The sequence below is a fragment of the Neopsephotus bourkii genome, unplaced genomic scaffold (assembly GCF_033783945.1).
Source record: "Neopsephotus bourkii isolate Nb327-2 ecotype Australia unplaced genomic scaffold, CSIRO-AGI_Nbou_v1 NB_1792, whole genome shotgun sequence".
NCBI classification, from domain to species: Eukaryota; Metazoa; Chordata; class Aves; order Psittaciformes; family Psittacidae; genus Neopsephotus; species Neopsephotus bourkii.
The window spans coordinates 5,348,111-5,368,743 of NW_026902266.1; the positions used below are offsets into that span (position 1 = coordinate 5,348,111).

Below are 20,633 nucleotides of genomic sequence, written 5' to 3' on the forward strand. Positions count from 1 at the left end.
ACTGCTTCCTCTCACATACTGAGTTTAATGGTTTATTATGTACAATTGCATCATTGGTAATTGATATGCATATTTAACTGAACACTACAATTTCAAGGAAGAACATTCTGTGTTTCATTTAGCCACAGCCTTAACAAGCTTTGGACTCTAACTCAAGGTGATCAAAGCAAAGATTTACCATGTTTAGATTTCTTACCAGTCAATTAAAATGCTTCCTCTTTGTTTATTTTGTTCAAACATGTGGACTTCTCCAAAGGGAATGAAATTGACGTCATTTATGTATTTGCAGATACTTACTTTCTGTGAAGAAAGGAAGGGATGACACACTACAGCCTCTATTTTACAGCTATTAATCCTCTACCTGTATACTACCACATCGCCTTAGAAAACAGAGATACTCTGCATTAAGAATAGACATGGGGTTACATTCTTGTTAGTTTCTGACGTATCTGAATAACAAACCAGAAGAGATTTTAATTTGTTGCTGTGATTTATGTTAGCTCCAAAACCCAAGCAATTAATCATCCAATACCTGTTGCTGGAGAGTTCACCTGTTCAAAGGAGGAAAACAACTAAATAAGCAAAGTGAATGAATTCCAGAGTCATTCCTTTTAAAGCGTTGCATCATGTGTTCACAATGTTTTAGAAAGTCCTAAACCTAGATTTACTGTGTGTCAATCTACAACCTGAAGGAATAAACAGCAGCAAAATAGCAGAACCTAATTTCACCGTAATTCCTTATACTCTGGATTGCTGTTACCCATTTTAGCTAACATGATTCTTTCTCTTCCAGTACCTGTAATGGAGGCCAGTGGCGTTGTGAAAACACATCATGCCCAGGAACATGTTCAGTAGAGGGAGGTTCACACATTTCTACATATGATAAAAAATATTATGATCACCATGGAAACTGCACTTATGTTCTCTCTAAGGTGGGAAGCAGATATCACTAGGTCATAAAGCCTTACACATTTACAGAAAGAAAAGTTCATCTCAGTTAACACTTTTGAAACTTACTGCTTTTGACATAAAGAGGTTTAATTGCCTCTCAGCCAGATGTTTACTAGAACATATGTTGCCATTCAAATGGCAATCATCAGTTAACTATTAGACTCTCATGCAACAGTATATGGTGTTTACCGCGAAATTTCCAGTTCCTTGATGTAGTATTTGTTGAAAAGCACTGCCTTTTTTAAGAATTTACTTCATCTGCATTCCTCAGTGTGATTAATCCAGCTTTCTGAGTTGTAGAATTTTTGCCATGTTACTGTATTGTATACTATTGGGCCAAATGGTACAAGTCTGAAAAATTACACGACTAGTTCTGAAGGAAAAAGAAATTGAATTTATATGACTTACATTTTAATTTAATTTCTGGGAAGTTCAAATACAGAAAATCATTTCAGGTCAAATGATATATTTCGTTTAGGTTTTGAACCTTTTTGAAATAGATACAAAAATAAGTCAAAAGAAATAGAAAAAATAAAAGTTAATTATAATCCAAATATTTAACTAAGGCAATGTACAAGTATTTTTTTTATCTTTTAGGGGCTATTTCTGTTCCTTCTTTCTTTTCCTTTTTCCTCTTTCCTCATCTGCACAATTCAGGGGAAAAAAAACCAAAAGCAGCTATATCTTATTGCTCTCCTGAAAACCGTTTTATCTGAAATTTACATCTAGCATTAATACCACCTACAGAAAGAAAAGACAGCAGAACTGAATCAAACATTATAAGTATGCATGAATAAAAGCTCCAGATCTGTATATCATTAAGAATATGCAAATTTTCACATTGTTCCTAATCATTACAAAAGGCAAAACTGAATCTTAGGCCAAAGAAGGCCAACGATTCAGGAGAAAGTGTACCCTCTTCAGAAACAGGAATATTTTTCAGAGTCGAGGGAAATTTTACAGGGAAAGCTTCTGTAATTAAGCCTTTCGTGAAATAACTGTTGGCATTTTTTTTTCAGCACTGTACAGATGGAACATTTGCCATCCTGGTAGAACTACGCAAATGTGGCCTAACAAAAACTGGGACATGCTTAGAGACAGTGACCCTCAACATGAATCAAGGACAAACTGTAAGAATGCAAAATAAGCATGGAAAATAACTATTGAAAATATGGGAGCAAAGAAGCTAACCCTTAATTCGTCAGGGAACTGAATTTTTCTCTCAAATGGTCAGCGTATATGATAACTACATGTTATTTTTAATCCAGTGGAATTTATTTTTTAATGAAAATCAGATCAGGCATAAATTTGGCTTTCTGGAAGTTCATTAAGAAAGACACTGTAGTCACAAAGCAGAAAACAACTATTTTATCTGCCAATTAGATGGAGAAAAACATAAGCTTTTAAGTTAGAAACTACAACTGTTAAGGGATGTAATTCATCGCAAAGATAAATTTAAAGAGACCAAGATGCTGTAATTCCCTAAGAAGCTGAGAAAGTCTCTTTAGAAATAATTCTTTCATTACAGGAAATGTACAAAGTGGAATGAGGGAGCAGGTGAAGACACAAACAACCTGCCCTTTTAATTTTTTTTTTATTAATATCACTGTAGTCATCACTATTACTACTCTCTGGACTATAGTTATCCTTCACACAATTTCCTCTTGATCCTCTTCCTTACCAGCTCATCGAGGTCAAACCTGATGGTGGTGTGTATATGAACTCGATCTACACCCAGCTGCCTGTTTCATCAGGTATTTCTTTCTCTAACATTCTCTGAGCAATAAGCATGAAACTCCAACGCCACAACTGCTTATTTTCTTAATGGAAGATAAAAGGACTGTGAGTTGTTCAGAACCTGCGTGTTCGTATCTCTCAGTTCTCTTTGGGATATTTCCTGAATGACACAACTGCTTTTGAGGTAGAAGTGGGAAGTTTGATGTCATGAAGAAATGGGAGACAGTAAAGGATAGGCAAGAGTTCAAACAGAAGCAAACAGCATTTACACTCTCCTGATTTCTTCAGTGTAAGGTTTATTTCCTTTTCACTGCCAAAAACTGAACACAGAAAATATCTGCTTACCTCTCCTACATCTTTTTTTTTTTTTTTTTTAATTATTACCCCTGTGTTCATGCTTCCTCAGAAGTTTGATTTTCGCTCTTCTGTCTCAATAAGTAGCAATTCTGTGTGGTATCTCTGACCTCCTGATCTGCTTATTTTCCATTTCCAGCAGAGTAAGGGCTCCAATTTGTGCTGTATAAGCTAAGCAAATTATTCTTTTTAACGCTTAGTGCCATACAGTTTTTTCTTCTTACTCTGAAGGAGTAATCTCCATCTGCTTAATGTTGAGACAGTGAATAAAGTTAACACCTTGGTAGCAACAATCAAATCCTGAACTGTAAATTTTGATTCATATTTCTGATTCATTTTCATAAAGATTGGCTTTATTTCACCTCAGAATTTGCAAAAGTTGTAATAGAAATTCAAGGAAAATAGTATAATGGTGCGCTGTTTCCAGCATTTGACCTCACTCAGAAAGTGATCATTCTGTTCTTCATCTGTAGCTAACGCCAACGTGTTCAGACCTTCATCATTCTTCATCATCATGCAGACAAACTTTGGTGTCCTCCTTGAAATCCAAATTATACCCATGATGCAAGTGTTTGTGCGACTGGATCCTATTTTCAAAGGCCAGACATGTGGTAAGGGAATGAAATACAAGAATACATTGCTTAATGTCTTTTGTCTAGTATGAGCAATACAAACTTTTCACTGCTCTTCAACAGGTCTCTGTGGCAATTTCAATGATCTTGAAACTGATGACTTCAAGGTTATAAGTGGAATAACTGAAGGAACAGCAACAGCATTTGCTGATACATGGATGACTCAGGCTTCATGCCCTAAAGTCCAGCGCAGTTTTGAGAACCCTTGTGCACTCAGCATTGATAATGGTGTGTGTTTCTTAGATTTTTTATTGTTGTTATTTATTACTAAAGAAAACACATATGTTGTAAAGCAAAGATAAGAGAATAAAGACTTACATACTTGGTAAAAACATGGCTCTGAAACCAGAAAAAAATGAATGCACTAGGGATAATTAACGAAGTCAATAAGACTTTTCTTAGTAAGAGTTATAGAAACATAACTGAAGGAAACTGAAGTAACCTTAGCCCAGATGCTGAGTGGAAAAAAACAAACAAACAAACAAACAAAGGATAAGAAAAGGAGAGATTTGATGTGATTTCAGAACTGGCTTCACAGCCCAGGGCAGAGTGCTTTTTTGACTAATGAAATACAAAGAGTATTTGTATTGTTTGTTTTATTCACAGAAAAATATGCTCAGCACTGGTGTGGACTACTAACTGACAAGAAAGGACCTTTTGCTGATTGTCACTATGCAGTGAATCCCTCTGATTATCACATGGTACTTTGCTAGACTGTTTTTCCCCTTAGAAAAAATAGAAATAGGATCATTACAACTAGCTACCAGAAAAGGACTGTTCCATATATCTCTCTCATCTTATGCAATGCCTGTGTTTTCATTTCTGTACAGCAGCACTTCCTTCTTTCAACATGTGTTTCTGTTTCTGTCGTACCATTACCTTATTTCAGTTGTCAGTCTTGCCTTCAAGATCCTGACTTGCTTGCAAATGAAAAGGCAGCTATTTGCTCCTGGACGGATACACACATGCAGTAACAAGTGTATACAAAGGCATGTCAAATGCTTGTTTGAATATCAGTGAATTGTTGTCTCATCAGCCTCATCTCACTAATAATTAGTTGGCACAGAAAGCCCATTAGCTAATTTTCAATATTCTGCTATCAGTGTGTTGCCAATCTTTCTTCTCACTATGAATCACCCAGATATGGACACTGATGAAATGATGTTTCTCAACTGCATACCATGAACAGAGCTTTGTATGCTATTCTGCAGCATATTCATAAATACGGTTCAGAGGGACGTGAAGCTCCTAAATGTGTAACACTTTAAGACCACTCTCTCCCAGTAATAACGGCAGACATCAACTGAATTTCCATTGCCTTCATTCTTTCTGGCCAGGCAACTGTAGACAAACACTGGAAAAGTTTGCTAAAAAATATTGCTAAAGCTATATTAGTGTTGTTTATGAGTGAGCATATCTGAGGAAGGATTAGTGCGTAAGACCAAGAAGATAATGCTTTTTTTTTAGACTGACAGTTTTACCAGTGCTGAGACTTTATTTTTCTCTGCATTTTTAGAACTGCATGTATGACACATGTAACTGTAAAAATAGTGAGGACTGTCTGTGTGCAGCCCTGTCTTCCTATGTGAGAGCTTGTGCTGCAAAAGGAATACAGCTGGATGGATGGAGGACCGATGTTTGCTGTAAGTACTCTTAAGCATCCCCTCTCCTATGAATACACATCAATAAAAACTGCTGGTCAGGGATTATTTTATACTGATTTCTAGACAAACATAGTAAGTGTTGAGGAAGGGATTTTGTTATGTGAACTTCTGGAAGTAATTCTCTGCTGTTCCCTTAGAATCAATCCATTGCTAGCAAGAGTGAATACAAACAGACAGAAAACGTAGGCTGCCTAGGAAAGAGACTGCTGTTATAGAAGTGTTTCTATGCAAATTTGAATTTCATTACAGCTTCATGTATGATAAGTTACTGTAGAGTAATGTGACATATTAGAATAACAGTACTAGTAATTCTAACCAGAACACTTGCAAATGAAAGGTTTCCGAAGCTGCATGCTGGCTTCCACCCCCAGTAGGTCTGTTTTCGGTATATGAGGAGACATTCAGGAAGATATCTTATTTCATACTTAAAAAGGTTTAGAAATTTTGCCAGCACCAAATGAAGGTTTATTTCTGAAATCTCATTCAAGAAAATATTTTCTTCTTTGCAAACATCACGTAATCCACATGTACAGTAGGTTTTTCAGATCTAACTGTGGAAGTATTCAGAAATACATGAAAGATACAACATAGGCAGAGTTATGCAGTATTGTGTACATGTTATTTCTACTGCCTATGGTTTCTCTTTTCCCCATCAGAAACTACCATCTGGAATTAACAAACCTATTTTATTTTCCTCTCTCAAGCAAAATACACCTCATGTCCCAAATCCCTAAGCTATAGCTATAACATCTCTTCCTGTCAACCCACTTGTCGATCTCTGAGCGAGCGTGATGTCACATGCAACATTAAGTTTGTCCCAGTTGATGGCTGCACCTGCGTAAATGGAACTTACATGGATGAAAGTGGCAGATGTGTGCCTGCTACTGAATGCCCCTGCTACTACAGAGGATCTCCCATATCATCTGGAGAAACTGTCCAAGAAAATGGGCTTGTATGGTGAGTGAATCTGTTGCAAAACACTCAAGCAAAACTGTATGTATTTTCTCATTAGAATCTGCTACATTTAAATTGGACTCAGCCTGCTTTGCCTGAATTTCAATACAATGATGTCTCATTTTTTTCAACTTTTAAGAAGGTGCGTATTTCCCTGAGCTTGAAGGAGAATATGCTGTACCACTGAAACACACATAAGGCAATGGGGCCAGCTGGGATCAATCCAAGTGTATTGAGGGAGCTGGTGGAAGTATTCACCATTTTCAAGCATTTTTCAGCAGTCCTGACTAACAGGCGAGGTCCCAGTTGACTGGAGGTTAGCAAATGTGGTGCTCATCTACAAAAAGGACCAGAAGAAGGACCTGGGGAACTGCAGGCCTGTCAGTCTGACCACAGTGACAGGGAAGGTTATAGAGCAGATCATCATGACTGCCATCACTCAGGTGATCAGGTGCAGTCAACACGGCTTTATGAAAGGCAGATCCTGCTTGACAGACCTGATCTCCTTCTGTGGCAAGGTGACCCACTTGGGTCAGGGAAAGGCTGTGCATGTTGTTTACCAAGACTTTAGTAAAGCCTTTGACACTGCTTCCCACAGCATTCCCCTGGAGAAAATGACTGCTCATGGCTTGGACAGAGGCACTCCTTGCTGGTGAAAAACTGGCTGGATGGCCAGGCCCAAAGAGTGGTGGAGAATTGAGTTAAATCCAGTTGGCCCTGGCCACAAGCAGTGTTTCCCAAGGCTCAGTGTTGGATATCACATTAAAGCAGCATTAGTAGTGGTATTAAGGGAAATTCTTTCCTTTGGAAATTCTGAAAATTGACAAGAGAGAAGTAGCTCTCAGTCTCAATGCATGATTTAAGAGATTGCTTTTTTTTGTTTTTTTTTTTTCTCTCTTGCAGCACTTGCATCCAGGGAAGACTGGATTGCACTGGAGAACCCAATCCAGATCGAGGTGAAAAAAAATAAAAATATTCCACTTCTCTGTGACAGGTTCTGGACAGAAATAGTTAATATAATTGATTGAAATGATAAAATATTAATGGAGTTTTAATAATATTTTTGATTTAGTTACAGTGCAACAGTTATCATAAAAGGCAAGAGTGAACCTAAATTAATGATAGGATTTCTTTTTCATAATGATTTTTTTCTAAAATACTGTGGGTTTTCTCTGGCAATTCAGTGCTCTGAAATGAATCTATTTAATACAGACAGCAATCCTTACTAACTGAAATATGTAATCCCAAAGGATGTCTAGATGGTTTTAATGGCTAGAGATGAGCCATTTCTGATTGCTCTCATTTCTTTCCTTTCTTTAGTCTGTGAATCTCCCATGGTCTACTTAGACTGTAGAAACATCACTGAAGGAACAACTGGAACAGAATGTCAAAAAAGTTGTCAGACTCTGGATATGCAGTGTGTAAGTATTTCATGGCTGGATGAAATTGTGCTTCCAGGTTTTGTTTGTGCTTTTGGTGGTAAAGTAACTGATCTATCTGATCCACTCCAAATCTACAACATAGATATTGTTCTTGTAGCAAAAGCCTGAAACCATGTTATAAACCATTAATAATGGGACCCTTAGACAAAAATATAATAAGGTAACATCCAATTTAATTCATAAAATTGGTGTCTACCTTTCTTCAGCTACTGCAGGTAACAGTAATTAGTAGTGAAAATATCTAGGACACATATTTTACTTCTTTAGGAGAAAATTACTGGCTATGAACTGGGTAGGAGAAATAATTCTTTCTTATAATGCAATTGGGAACTTCTTTCACACATAATTATAATATTCCATCTAAATGCATGCCACATACCATTTTGTGAGTAAGTACCATGAGAGATAAATAAATTTTGATGTAAACCAATCAAACCTAAAAAATATTATGTATTTTCTTTTTAAAGCTCCATTGAGTCACCAAAGTGCAAGGCTGCTTCAGCTAATATAGAGCAAGACTTACAATTCAATGTATCTTAAATTTCACAGACTGCAGCAGAGTAATCAGGATTGGCATACACAAAACATCTTTAATAGATATATATTGTATTAAATCAATGGCTAATAAATTCTGGTTTGTTCCATTGTCCTATAAGTACTTTGTAGTCCTCTCTCATTTAAGATGGGCAGCAATAAGACCATATAAAGACATTTTATTTTAATGTTTTTCTATTGTGAATATTTCATTCTGAAATTTTATCTTCTCTTGACTTGTCTAGTATAGCACGCATTGTATATCTGGCTGCGTGTGCCCAGCTGGGCTTGTGTTACATGGGAATGGTGACTGTATTGCTGAAGAGGAATGTCCGTGTATTCACAATGAAGCCATGTATCAGCCTGGGGAAAAGATCAGCGTTGACTGTAACACCTGGTAAGTATTTCCTCAGAAGTATCATTCCTGGTTCCATCATTTGTCTTTCCAAAGAACTTACATAGTAGAGCAGTAAAGAAATATTTGGATTACACGTCACCAACTGATAGATCTCTTAGTTGTGAATTAAACAGTATGAGACAGTTTCCTTCTGATGTAGACAGATAGCCAAAGCGCAGAATGGGAAGAAGTCTTTGGGACTACAGTGTTCATTTTGTACTACCCTGTTTTGCAGTTAATGCATTCAGAGTTGCACAACAGAACTTTGCTTTAATACTTCACATTAAAAAACTTAAAAAATCATTTTCACTGCAGAATCAGTACAACATTACCAGGGATGAATTTGCCAAACAAATACTGATTTGCTGGATGTGTCTACACAAAACAGTGAGTTGTTTTATTATTAAAATGTTTTATTCTCATTCCTAGTGTATGCAAGAATAGGAAGTGGGAATGCACCAAAGATCAATGTCTGGGCACTTGTACTGTTTACGGAGATGGTCATTATAATACCTTTGATGGCAAAAGGTTCAACTTCAATGGAAACTGTGAATACACGCTAGTTCAGGTACTGATAATTAGCAATAGTAAATGAGACCTTACCTTGATTGTGTCTACAAAAATAATGTATTTTAAAATTTTATTCTCCACCCAGGACCACTGTGGAATGAGTGGCACAGCCAATGGAACCTTTCGGGTTATTACTGAAAATATTCCCTGTGGCAACAGTGGGACAACTTGCTCAAAATCTATCAAAGTTTTCTTAGAGGTAAGAAGATCAACTTTGTTCTGTAACTGTTTAGGGCTCGAGAAGCCTAGATATCCATTGCATCAAGGAAGTTGGAAAATTAAGCTTAAATCAGATTGAAGTGAAATATTTGGTAGAGCTTCCCAGCTTTCTATCTTTTCCTTTTTCCACACTATTTTTTTATATCACCCTTGGGGAAACTACAGATTTACAGGAAAATAGTCTTTAGCAGAAATTAGCCTATCATGTCATAATTGTTTTATTCTGTGCAATTTAGATCCTCCATGACTGCCAAAATTTTCTTTTTTGACCTATACCATTTAAAATACCTTTTTAGCACAGTTCCTGGAACCTAAGATTTGAACTATGTAGTTTTATTGCATTTGGATTATTTGTTTTCATTATATAAAATATGCATAGTAATCTTAAAAAGAGAAAAATGTATTTAAGAGCACAGCTGCAGCTACTGAGTTAATTTCTAATCTCCTTTTCCTCCTGTTTCAGAGCTATGAACTGATACTTGGTGAGGAGCATGTCAGTGTCATAAAGAGAGGACAAAATAATGAGGTGCCATACACAGTCCGCTATATGGGTATGTACTTGGTAATTGAGACCAGAAGTGGACTGATACTCATGTGGGACAAGAAAACCAGCATCTTCATCAAGCTCAGCCCTGATTTTAAGGTGCGGAACTAGCAGTTCAATGGCAATTTAGAGTCCAGATTTAGACTGTGCGTGAATTTTCTTGAGACCCTGCCAAGATCCTAAACAGGTGATGTCTCTAGCATTCCTAGGACATCCCATGTTGTTTTCCATTCCTCTGGTGCCTCAGGAAGCCATGACATCATCCTGCTTCTCTTCTGAGCTCCAAAGGCAGCTTTCAGTGACTACTTGGCCTGACAGAACTTGAACTGGCAAACTGCTTTCTGGGACTTCATTAAAATTACCCACTGAACCTTGGTACAGGTTATCAGACCTTACTAAAATTACATAGCTGCATGTGTCAAAACAAATTGAGTAGTCGTGATCTTGAAAGTAATCCATTGTTGCCAGTTCTCATTGACACACAAATCATATTATCATACTTTAAAAACAAGGAAGTGAAATATTAGGAGTGAAAGCCTCTTGTAAAATGCTGCCATGTGTTTTGCAAGCATGATTTACACAGGTGATAAGGAAAATGTATTTCATTTCTCATGTCCCTTCTTCTAGCTTAATATATATAAGTACTAAAAAGTGTGGTAGATGAGTAATTTGCTATCTTACTGTATACAGCAGTAACTTTTCAGAATCATAAAATCATAGAATCAACTAGATTGGAAAAGAACTTAAGATCATCAAGTCCAACTGTTCCCCCAGTACTGCCAAGTCCACCAATAAACCATGTCACTGAGGACCTCATCTACATGGTTTCTGAACACTTCCAGGGATGGTGATTCCACCACTTCCCTGGGCAGCCTGTGCCAATACCTGATAACCCTTTTGGTGAAGGATTTTTCCTAATATCCAATCTAAACCTCCACTGGTGCAGCTTGGGGCCATATTCTCTTGAATTAAGTGTTATTTAGAACTAGATATACAAATTAATTTCAGTATCATAGGTTCTTTTGCTGCCTCACCCACTGGCATTTTATACAAATAGTAGTAATATGGGAAGTCTGCACCTTAGATTTGTTGAGAGAGCATAGCATCTACTGCAGCCTGTCAGTTTTACAGATCCATAAATTTAGAATGAGGGATGTTTCTGGACGTTCAAGGAAAATGTAATTCTTTTTTATATCTGTGACCAGTTGCAATTCTTTTTATACCTGTGACCAGTAAAGACTCAATGAGCAGACAATCTGGCAGGACTGGTAGTGTTTATGCATTTTCTGAGGCTGTTTTTTATATGTACATCTACTGTATAAAACAAGGCTTAAATTGAGAACTTAGTTAACTGAACCCTTGTTTCATCATTAAAGACACAACTCAAAAGACTGAAAGTTAGAACGACAAGGATGGTTTTATTGTGCAGATTTAAAAGTCAAAAGCAGTATCCTTCTAGCAGTAGTCGTTACATTCTATTGCTGAGGGAACAAAGAATTAAGGTGTTCAGGAATGTTAGAATGGAATTTCAAGTACTTTTTCAGCCTCAGATGTTGTTTCAAGGTTTCTCTCATCCATTATTATTCTGTTTACTTCTTTTTGCAGGGCCAGATCTGTGGCCTCTGTGGAAATTATGATGGCAGCGGCATCAATGACTTTACTACAAGGAGTCAGTCTGTGGTAGAGAATGTCCTAGAGTTTGGAAACAGCTGGAAAGTATCCTCTACATGTCCTGATGCTTCCAGCATAAAGGACCCCTGTTCTACCAACCCTTATCGAAAATCCTGGTCAGAGAAACAGTGCAGCATCATCAACAGCAATGTCTTTGCTGCCTGTCACTCTCAGGTATTACCAGGGCAAAAGTTCACTTCTAGTGTGAAGACTAGGTCTATGTATTATTGAAGCTGCTATCCTCATACATTTTCACATGCATGCCTAATTTGCTAGTAATTCACTGGTATGTTTCACTTTGAATTGTGTCAGGAAAACTTCAATATGAATCCACTCATGGGACAGATTTATAGTCCCTACCTGTAAGAAATAAATGGATATCTAGTTCAAAGGAAATACTGACATATTACAGAAGAATGGCAGCTTAATAATTACTATTTTCTTGTAGTGTGGCAGAAATAAAAAAATTCATATACCATGTACAGAACACAAGCTCAACAAAATAATAATATAGTAATGAAGTATCAGCATAGTCTTTATCTGACACAAGTACATACCAAACAATGCAGGGAAACTGTGCTCTTCCTATTTAGTTCTTTCCACTGGCAGAAACATTAATTTTCAAGTACAGTTGTGTATTGCTTGCAAACATGGATCTAATCTTCTACTAGGACACAAGTCTGGATGTCGAAAAATCTGTCAGTACATGGTTCAGATGTATAATCTGGCAACACCTCTGATGTTTAACAGTGTATATAAAGCAAAAGAAATTACTGACATAAGCCTTTCTTCTGAGATACTACAGTTTTAAGAAAATTACCTTAGCAAAGCTCAGAAAGAATTTAGATGGTAGGATATATAGTAATACATTTCTTTTTATTAACAGGTTGAACCAGCAAAATATTACCAAGCATGTGTGACAGATGCTTGTGCATGTGACACTGGAGGAGACTGTGACTGCTTTTGTACAGCAGTAGCTGCCTATGCTCAAGCATGTAGTGAAGTTGGTGTCTGCATAGCCTGGAGAACCCCATCAATCTGTCGTGAGTTTTATGTCACAAATACTTCTTCTGCAAGTGGAGTTAAATTCATAGTGCCTTGCTTAACATACAATCTGCGTATCTGGCGTATGTGCATTATAATCTCACTGTGTAGACTTTTCACACTAAGCTGTTCTGACGGTGACAAAATTTCACCTACTCATTCCCAGTTTTCAGGACTGTTCAAGCAGCACTGCAGTAATATGATGAACTGGCATGAGTCAAAAAAAGCTCTTTTTTTTTCTTTTTTTTTTCTTTTTCTGAGTATGTCCAAATTCTGTTTCTCCTTAGCACTGTTCTGTGATTACTACAATCAACAAGGGGAATGTGAATGGCACTATAAGCCTTGTGGAGCCTCTTGTATGAAGACCTGTAGGAATCCAAGTGGAAAATGCCTCCATAACTTGTCAGGTTTAGAAGGTAAAAAAAGCTGCAAGTACCTTATTTTGTTACAGTTCTAACGTTTTCTATGGAGCGTATTTCAACATCAGCTACCACTCCGCTCTCTTCAACATCATTGCATTCACACAAATGGAGGCAAAGTATGGAAAGTGAAGTTAAAAACATCTGTAAGACCAACTACTTGTGGGTGGGTTCTGCTGATGTTAGTACTCTGCATTACTTCCCAGAATTATTGGAAAAAAATAAGTAGCAAAATTATGACTATTAAAAACAAGACCTGCAAACATATTCTGCACAAATAAAAATTTTGCTCACTGTAGCTCATTCTTGCCTATCTCCTATATGTCCTTTTCCTTCCTTCAGGCTGCTACCCTAACTGCCCACCAGACAAGCCATATTTTCATGAGGACCAGATGAAGTGCGTTAGTCTCTGTGACTGTTATGATAATGAAGATGGAAAGATATACATACGGGATGAATGCCGTGTATGGTAAGAATCAACATACCAACCTAATCATGTACAAGGAAAAATAATCAAAACAGCAGTGGGAAATTGCATGCTCCTGTTACAGGACAGGACTAGTTTACACTGCCTGTGTAAACATAATGTCTTACTATATAATGCCAGTTTTCTTACTACATTAGTAGGAAGAATTTCTTATGTGATTTTTATGTTCAGTTGAATTTGTTCCTGGTTATGCTGTAAATCCTTCACATAAAGATACTGTCCTTTACGACGAAGCTTTCTCTATTTCCAATTCCTATGGCAGGAAAAATATTGTTCCAGGAGTATAAATATATAATAGGGACCTACTTCCAAGGATTTTATTATATTCTTATGCCATTTGTAATATGTAGCTCTTTCCCTTTTTAACCTCCCTTTTAGTACAAAAATATTGCAAGTACAAAGAAAGGACATGACTTCCTCCTGTAGCTTTGCATAATACATAGCTTCACTTCTATTCATAAGTTTGGGTTACTATAAATAAAGATTTTAAAAAATTATAGGAAAAGAAAAAACCCCAACATAAACTGGACATTCAAGGAATAAACACAAATAAAGTGTCCTGTATTCTGATGCAAGTATCTGGCAGAAAAAGATGATTAATAAAATTATCTCATAATAAAAAAATACGGAGATTTATATTTTTTTCAGTGTTATTTTTTTAAATGTCATTTCAGTGAATGCACATCAGATGGTTTAGAGTGCAAGTTTGATGATAAAGGTAAGACAGCTAAGAACTACTAAGAAAATAAAATACTGGATGTAATCTTTTCATAGATGCCTGAGAGTAAATTTCCTTTGAATTACAGCATGCCACTGCATTTATGAAGGACACAACTATAAATATGGTGAAGTCATCTACAACACCACAGATGGAACTGGATGGTGTTTCACTGCAACATGTGACGTCAATGGAACAATTAGCAGAAATATCTCTAAATGTGGCATTTTTACAACAACCCCATTTTCTTCTATTACAACTCAGCCCGAAACTACTGCTTCAGGTATGCATGAATACTCTTTAAAATAACTGAAAAAAATCTCTGGAAGGGATGGAAAATTGCTAAAATGGAGGGCCTTTTCATTAGTTAAGGACATAAAATTTTACTTTGTTTACTCCCAATGAAACCACCAATTCTTTTGGCAGGTTCAATTGCTAAAGATGACCATAATAGAGGATGTAGAAATGAGTACAGCAGTTCTTACAAACCCAGTCTGCACTGTTTCACCATGTTTTTTCCCAGGGAAAAAAAATAATAGATCTTACTAATCATTGCACCTTGAAGAACCTCCTTGTTTCCTTGCATACAAAAAAAAAGCAGTTCTAGACAGACTTTAGAAAACGTAAGAGACTGCCATTTTTTAAATAACATTTTTTAAATAACATTAGGGCAAACTGAAGATAAGACATCTAGCTTGAGACCATGCTCAAACTACTTAAAACAATTCTTTGGAACCTTTCCCAATTGTATATAAGAACTAAATCAATAGTTCCCTTCTAGTCCTGCAGTACACTTCTATATTATTCCTGCAGTTAACTTATTACAGTGACCATGTAATTCTGAGAAATTGTGAGAAGTATTTCCACAAAATTATACAATATGTCAGCAAGAACTAAACATTGAACTTTAAGACTACTATTAAGTAACATCTGTATGAAGAAAGAATATTTCCACATTGTTATCTTTATAACGCTAAGAATATGAAAAGAAATAAGCACAAAAGACTAATTAGATTATATATTTCCTATATATTATGTTTGTGGATTGCATATTATAATGTATTATATATAAAATACATATGTTAAATATATATCTTATATTTATAAATATATTACAGGTTATATTAACATAAGTAGAAAACTCATTAACCCGTAAAAATATTTCAAAGCCTCTGTGCTTATGCAGTTAAGTGTAAATAAGTACAGAGGTAATACCAAGGAGAATAAAACTTCCCCTTATTTAAACCTATATATTGCCATTCCACATTAGCTATATTTCTATGCAGCATTTAATAAATGTCATATAACTTATCACTAGAAAAATAATACAAAAATCAGATCAAAACATACCTTAGAAATTAAATTCAAAACTGTCAAAGCAATATCATTAGAATTAAAATAGTAAATTAACATATACAATATTAGATCCAACATTAAAAATATGAAAGATGAGCCCTGGCAGTGGCTTTAATAAAAATAGATGAGACTTATATTTCCTCAATTTCATTACAGAAATGACAACTGCAGCACCAGTGACAACTGTATGTGTGAAGAATATATGTTCATGGTCAGAATGGTATGACTGCACACAGCCTGAAAATAAAGAGGATAGTGGAGATTATGAAACATTTGAAAATCTCAAAGAAAAAGGATACAGTGTGTGTAAAAACCCAAATGGTGTTCAATGCAGAGCCAAAGAACACCCAAATATAGAAATAAACAATCTTAACCAAACACTTAAATGTAGTCTCAGTACAGGATTAATATGCAATAACAAAGACCAGCAATCTAAGCACTGCTATAATTATGAAATCAGAATATTATGCTGCAGTTACGTACCATGTTCAGAATTACGAACTACAACAGCAAGAACCACAGAATTCACAGCTACTGCTGTAAAATCAACACCATTCACAATACAAACAAAGACACAACAAACAACAAAATATGGAGTAACAGAAGTGCAAACAAGTGAAGTAACTACATCACCGACAGAGAGAGAAAGCACAATAAGGACTGTAACTACAATTACAGCAAAACCACAACAAATATCAACAACAGGTTACCAGACAACATCAATTAAACAAGAAACATCAACGCTAGAAACCCAGGTTCCAACATCACACAGTCCAGCCACAAGCCTCAACCCACCAGGAATAACAACCACCACTGGCACCACAGGTCTTCCCACTACCACTGTAAGGTCAACACAAGGAACAACCATAATCACCACCACCAGCATGGCTAGCACCACCAGGACCTCTCCACCTCCAAAAGAAGGAACCACCATCGTCACACCCACTACAACATCACACACCTCAGCCAGAAGCACAAAAAGCACCTCAAGGACAACCACAGGAAGCACCACAACGTCTAAATCCATCTCTACTCCACCACAAACATCCACTCCACCAACACACTCTCCAACACCACACAGTACTGCCACCAGCCTCAGCCCATCAGCAACGACAACCACCACTGGCACCACCATTGTCCCCAGTACCACTGCACCGCCAACAGAAGGCACAAGCATCATCACCAACACGGCCAGCACCACCAGGACCTCTCCACCTCCAACAGAAGGAACCACCATCGTCACACCCACTCCAACATCACACACCTCAGCCAGTAGCACAATCAACACTTCCAGGACCACCACAGGAAGCACCACAAATTCCATATCCACCTCTGGCCCTGGTCAAACATCCACTTCTACAAGCCAGGCTCCAACATCACACGGTACTGCCACCAGCCTCAACATATCAACAATGACAACCACCACCGGCACAACTGTTGTCCCCATTAGCACTGCACTGCCAACAGAAAGCATGAGCATCAGCACTACCACCAGCACGGCCAGCACCACCAGGACCTCTCCACTGACAACGGAAGGAACAAGCACCAGCACACCCACTCTAACACCAACCACCTCAGCTACAACCACCACTCTCAGCACCTCCAGGACATCTACCACCTGCCAGCCACAATGTGTCTGGACGCAGTGGTTTGACGTGGATACCCCCAGCCCAGGGAGTGAAAATGGAGACAGAGAGACATTTGAAAGCATCCGAGCCGCTGGGTACACACTGTGTGACAAGCCTCAAGACATCAAGTGCCGTGCTAAAGATTACCCTTCTAGGAGTTGGGACAAGTTGGGACAGGTCTTTGAGTGCAGCATCGAATTTGGCCTTGTGTGCAAAAATGAGGATCAGATAACAAAGTACCCCCTGTGCTTTGACTATGAGATTCAGGTGCTGTGTTGTGACACTAAAACCTGCACGGGCACACCAACAACTACAGGCACTACTGCAGGATCGTCCACCGCAGCCTCTCCAAGACAAACCTCCACTCCGCCAACACAGTCTCCAACAGTACACAGTACTGCCACCAGCCTCAGCCCATCAGCAATGACAACCACCACTGGCACCACCATTGTCCCCAGTACCACTGTACCGCCAACAGAAAACACGAGCACCATCACTACCACCAGCAGTGCCAGCACCACCAGGACCTCTCCACCTCCAACAGAAGGAACCACCATCGTCAAACCCACTCCAACATCACACACCTCAGCGAGCAGCACAATCAGTACTTCCAGGACCACCACAGGAAACACCACAACCTCCATATCCACCTCTACTCCAATTCAAACATCCACTTCTCCATCCCAGACTCCAAAATCAGATAGTAACGGCACAAGTCTCAACCCATCAAAAACGACAACTACCACTGGCACTACCGTAGTCCGCAGTAGCACTGCACTGCCAACAGGAGGCACAACCACCATCACTACCACCAGCACAGCCAGCACCACCAGGACCTCTCCACCTCCAACAGAAGGAACCACCATCGTCACACCCACTCCAACATCACACACCTCAGCCAGTAGTACAATCAGTACTTCCAGGACCACCACAGGAGGCACCACAAATTCCATATCCACCTCTGCTCCAGTTCAAACATCCACTTCTATAACTCAGGTTACAACATCACACAGTACTTCCACCAGCCTCAAACCATCAACAATGACAACTACCACTGGCACCACCGTTGTCATCAGTAGCACTGCACTGCCAACAGAGAGCACGAGCATCAGCACTACCACCAGCACGGCCAGCACCACCAGGACCTCTCCACTGACAACGGAAGGAACAAGCACCAGCACACCCACTCTAACACCGACCACCTCAGCTACAAGCACCACTCTCAGCACCTCCAGGACATCTACCACCTGCCAGCCACAATGTGTCTGGACGCAGTGGTTTGACGTGGATACCCCCAGCCCAGGGAGTGAAAATGGAGACAGAGAGACATTTGAAAGCATCCGAGCCGCTGGGTACACACTGTGTGACAAGCCTCAAGACATCAAGTGCCGTGCTAAAGATTACCCTTCTAGGAGTTGGGACAAGTTGGGACAGGTCTTTGAGTGCAGCATCGAATTTGGCCTTGTGTGCAAAAATGAGGATCAGATAACAAAGTACCCCCTGTGCTTTGACTATGAGATTCAGGTGCTGTGTTGCGACACTAAAACCTGCACGGGCACACCAACAACTACAGGCACTACTGCAGGATCGTCCACCGCAGCCTCTCCAAGACAAACCTCCACTCCGCCAACACAGTCTCCAACAGTACACAGTACTGCCACCAGCCTCAGCCCATCAGCAATGACAACCACCACTAGCACCACCATTGGCCGCAGTACCACTGTACCGCCAACAGAAAACACGAGCACCATCACTACCACCAGCAGTGCCAGCACCACCAGGACCTCTCCACCTCCAACAGAAGGAACCACCATCGTCAAACCCACTCCAACATCACACACCTCAGCCAGTAGCACAATCCTCACATCCAGGGCCACCACAGGAAGCACTACAATGTCCACAGCCACCTCTACTCCAGCTCAAACATCCACTCCGCCAACACAGTCTCCAATAGCACAAAGTACTGCCACAAGCCTCAGCCCATCAACAATGACAACCACCACTGGCACCACCATTCTCCCAAGTACCACTGCAACGCCTACAGAAGGCATTAGCACCATCACTACCACCAGCACGGCCAGCACCACCAGGACCTCTCCACCTCCAACAGAAGGAACCACCATCGTCACACCCACTCCAACATCACACACCTCAGCCAGTAGTACAATCAGTACTTCCAGGACCACCACAGGAGGCACCACAAATTCCATATCCACCTCTGCTCCAGTTCAAACATCCATTTCTATAACTCAGGTTACAACATCACTCAGTACTGCCACCAGCCTCAAACCATCAGGAATGACAACCACCACTGGCACCACCATTGTCCCCAGTACCACTGTACCGCCAACAGAAAACACGAGCACCATCACTACCACCAGCACGGCCAGCACCACCAGGACCTCTCCACCTCCAACAGAAGGAACCACCATCGTCAAACCCACTCCAACATCACACGCCTCAGCCAGTAGCACAATCCTCACATCCAGGGCCACCACAGGAAGCACTACAATGTCCACAGCCACCTCTACTCCAGCTCAAACATCCACTCCGCCAACACAGTCTCCAATAGCACAAAGTACTGCCACAAGCCTCAGCCCATCAACAATGACAACCACCACTGGCACCACCATTCTCCCAAGTACCACTGCAACGCCTACAGAAGGCATTAGCACCATCACTACCACCAGCACGGCCAGCACCACAAGGACCTCTCCACCTCCAACAGAAGGAACCACCATCATCACACCCACTCCAACATCACACACCTCAGCCAGTAGTACAATCAGTACTTCCAGGACCACCACAGGAGGCACCACAAATTCCATATCCACCTCTGCTCCAGTTCAAACATCCACTTCTATAACTCAGGTTACAACATCACACAGTACTGCCACCAGCCTCAAACCATCAACAATGACAACTACCACTGGCACCACCGTTGTCCCCAGTAGCACTGCACTGCCAACAGAAAGCACCAGCATCAGCACTACCACCAGCACGGCCAGCACCACCAGGACCTCTCCACTGACAACGGAAGGAACAAGCACCAGCACACCCACTCTAACACCGACCACCTCAGCTACAACCACCACTCTCAGCACCTCCAGGACATCTACCACCTGCCAGCCACAATGTGTCTGGACGCAGTGGTTTGACGTGGATACCCCCAGCCCAGGGAGTGAAAATGGAGACAGAGAGACATTTGAAAGCATCCGAGCCGCTGGGTACACACTGTGTGACAAGCCTCAAGACATCAAGTGCCGTGCTAAAGATTACCCTTCTAGGAGTTGGGACAAGTTGGGACAGGTT

At 39.6% G+C, this 20,633-nt stretch overlaps 1 protein-coding gene across 1 annotated transcript in view; it reads left to right on the forward strand.

Moving 5' to 3' along the window:
- The window catches only part of LOC133226648 (mucin-2-like), a 43,216-nt gene that overhangs the window by 9,742 nt on the left and 12,841 nt on the right, over positions 1–20,633 (forward strand). The window contains 21 exon segments of the mRNA XM_061380419.1: positions 794–932; positions 1,971–2,081; positions 2,636–2,705; positions 3,516–3,653; positions 3,738–3,902; positions 4,281–4,375; positions 5,191–5,317; positions 6,043–6,295; positions 7,196–7,248; positions 7,613–7,713; positions 8,514–8,665; positions 9,095–9,233; positions 9,321–9,434; positions 9,918–10,097; positions 11,604–11,843; positions 12,556–12,712; positions 13,001–13,129; positions 13,475–13,601; positions 14,294–14,337; positions 14,426–14,620; positions 15,850–20,631. Of these exon segments, the coding sequence (XP_061236403.1) occupies positions 794–932; positions 1,971–2,081; positions 2,636–2,705; positions 3,516–3,653; positions 3,738–3,902; positions 4,281–4,375; positions 5,191–5,317; positions 6,043–6,295; positions 7,196–7,248; positions 7,613–7,713; positions 8,514–8,665; positions 9,095–9,233; positions 9,321–9,434; positions 9,918–10,097; positions 11,604–11,843; positions 12,556–12,712; positions 13,001–13,129; positions 13,475–13,601; positions 14,294–14,337; positions 14,426–14,620; positions 15,850–20,631 (7,511 nt within the window).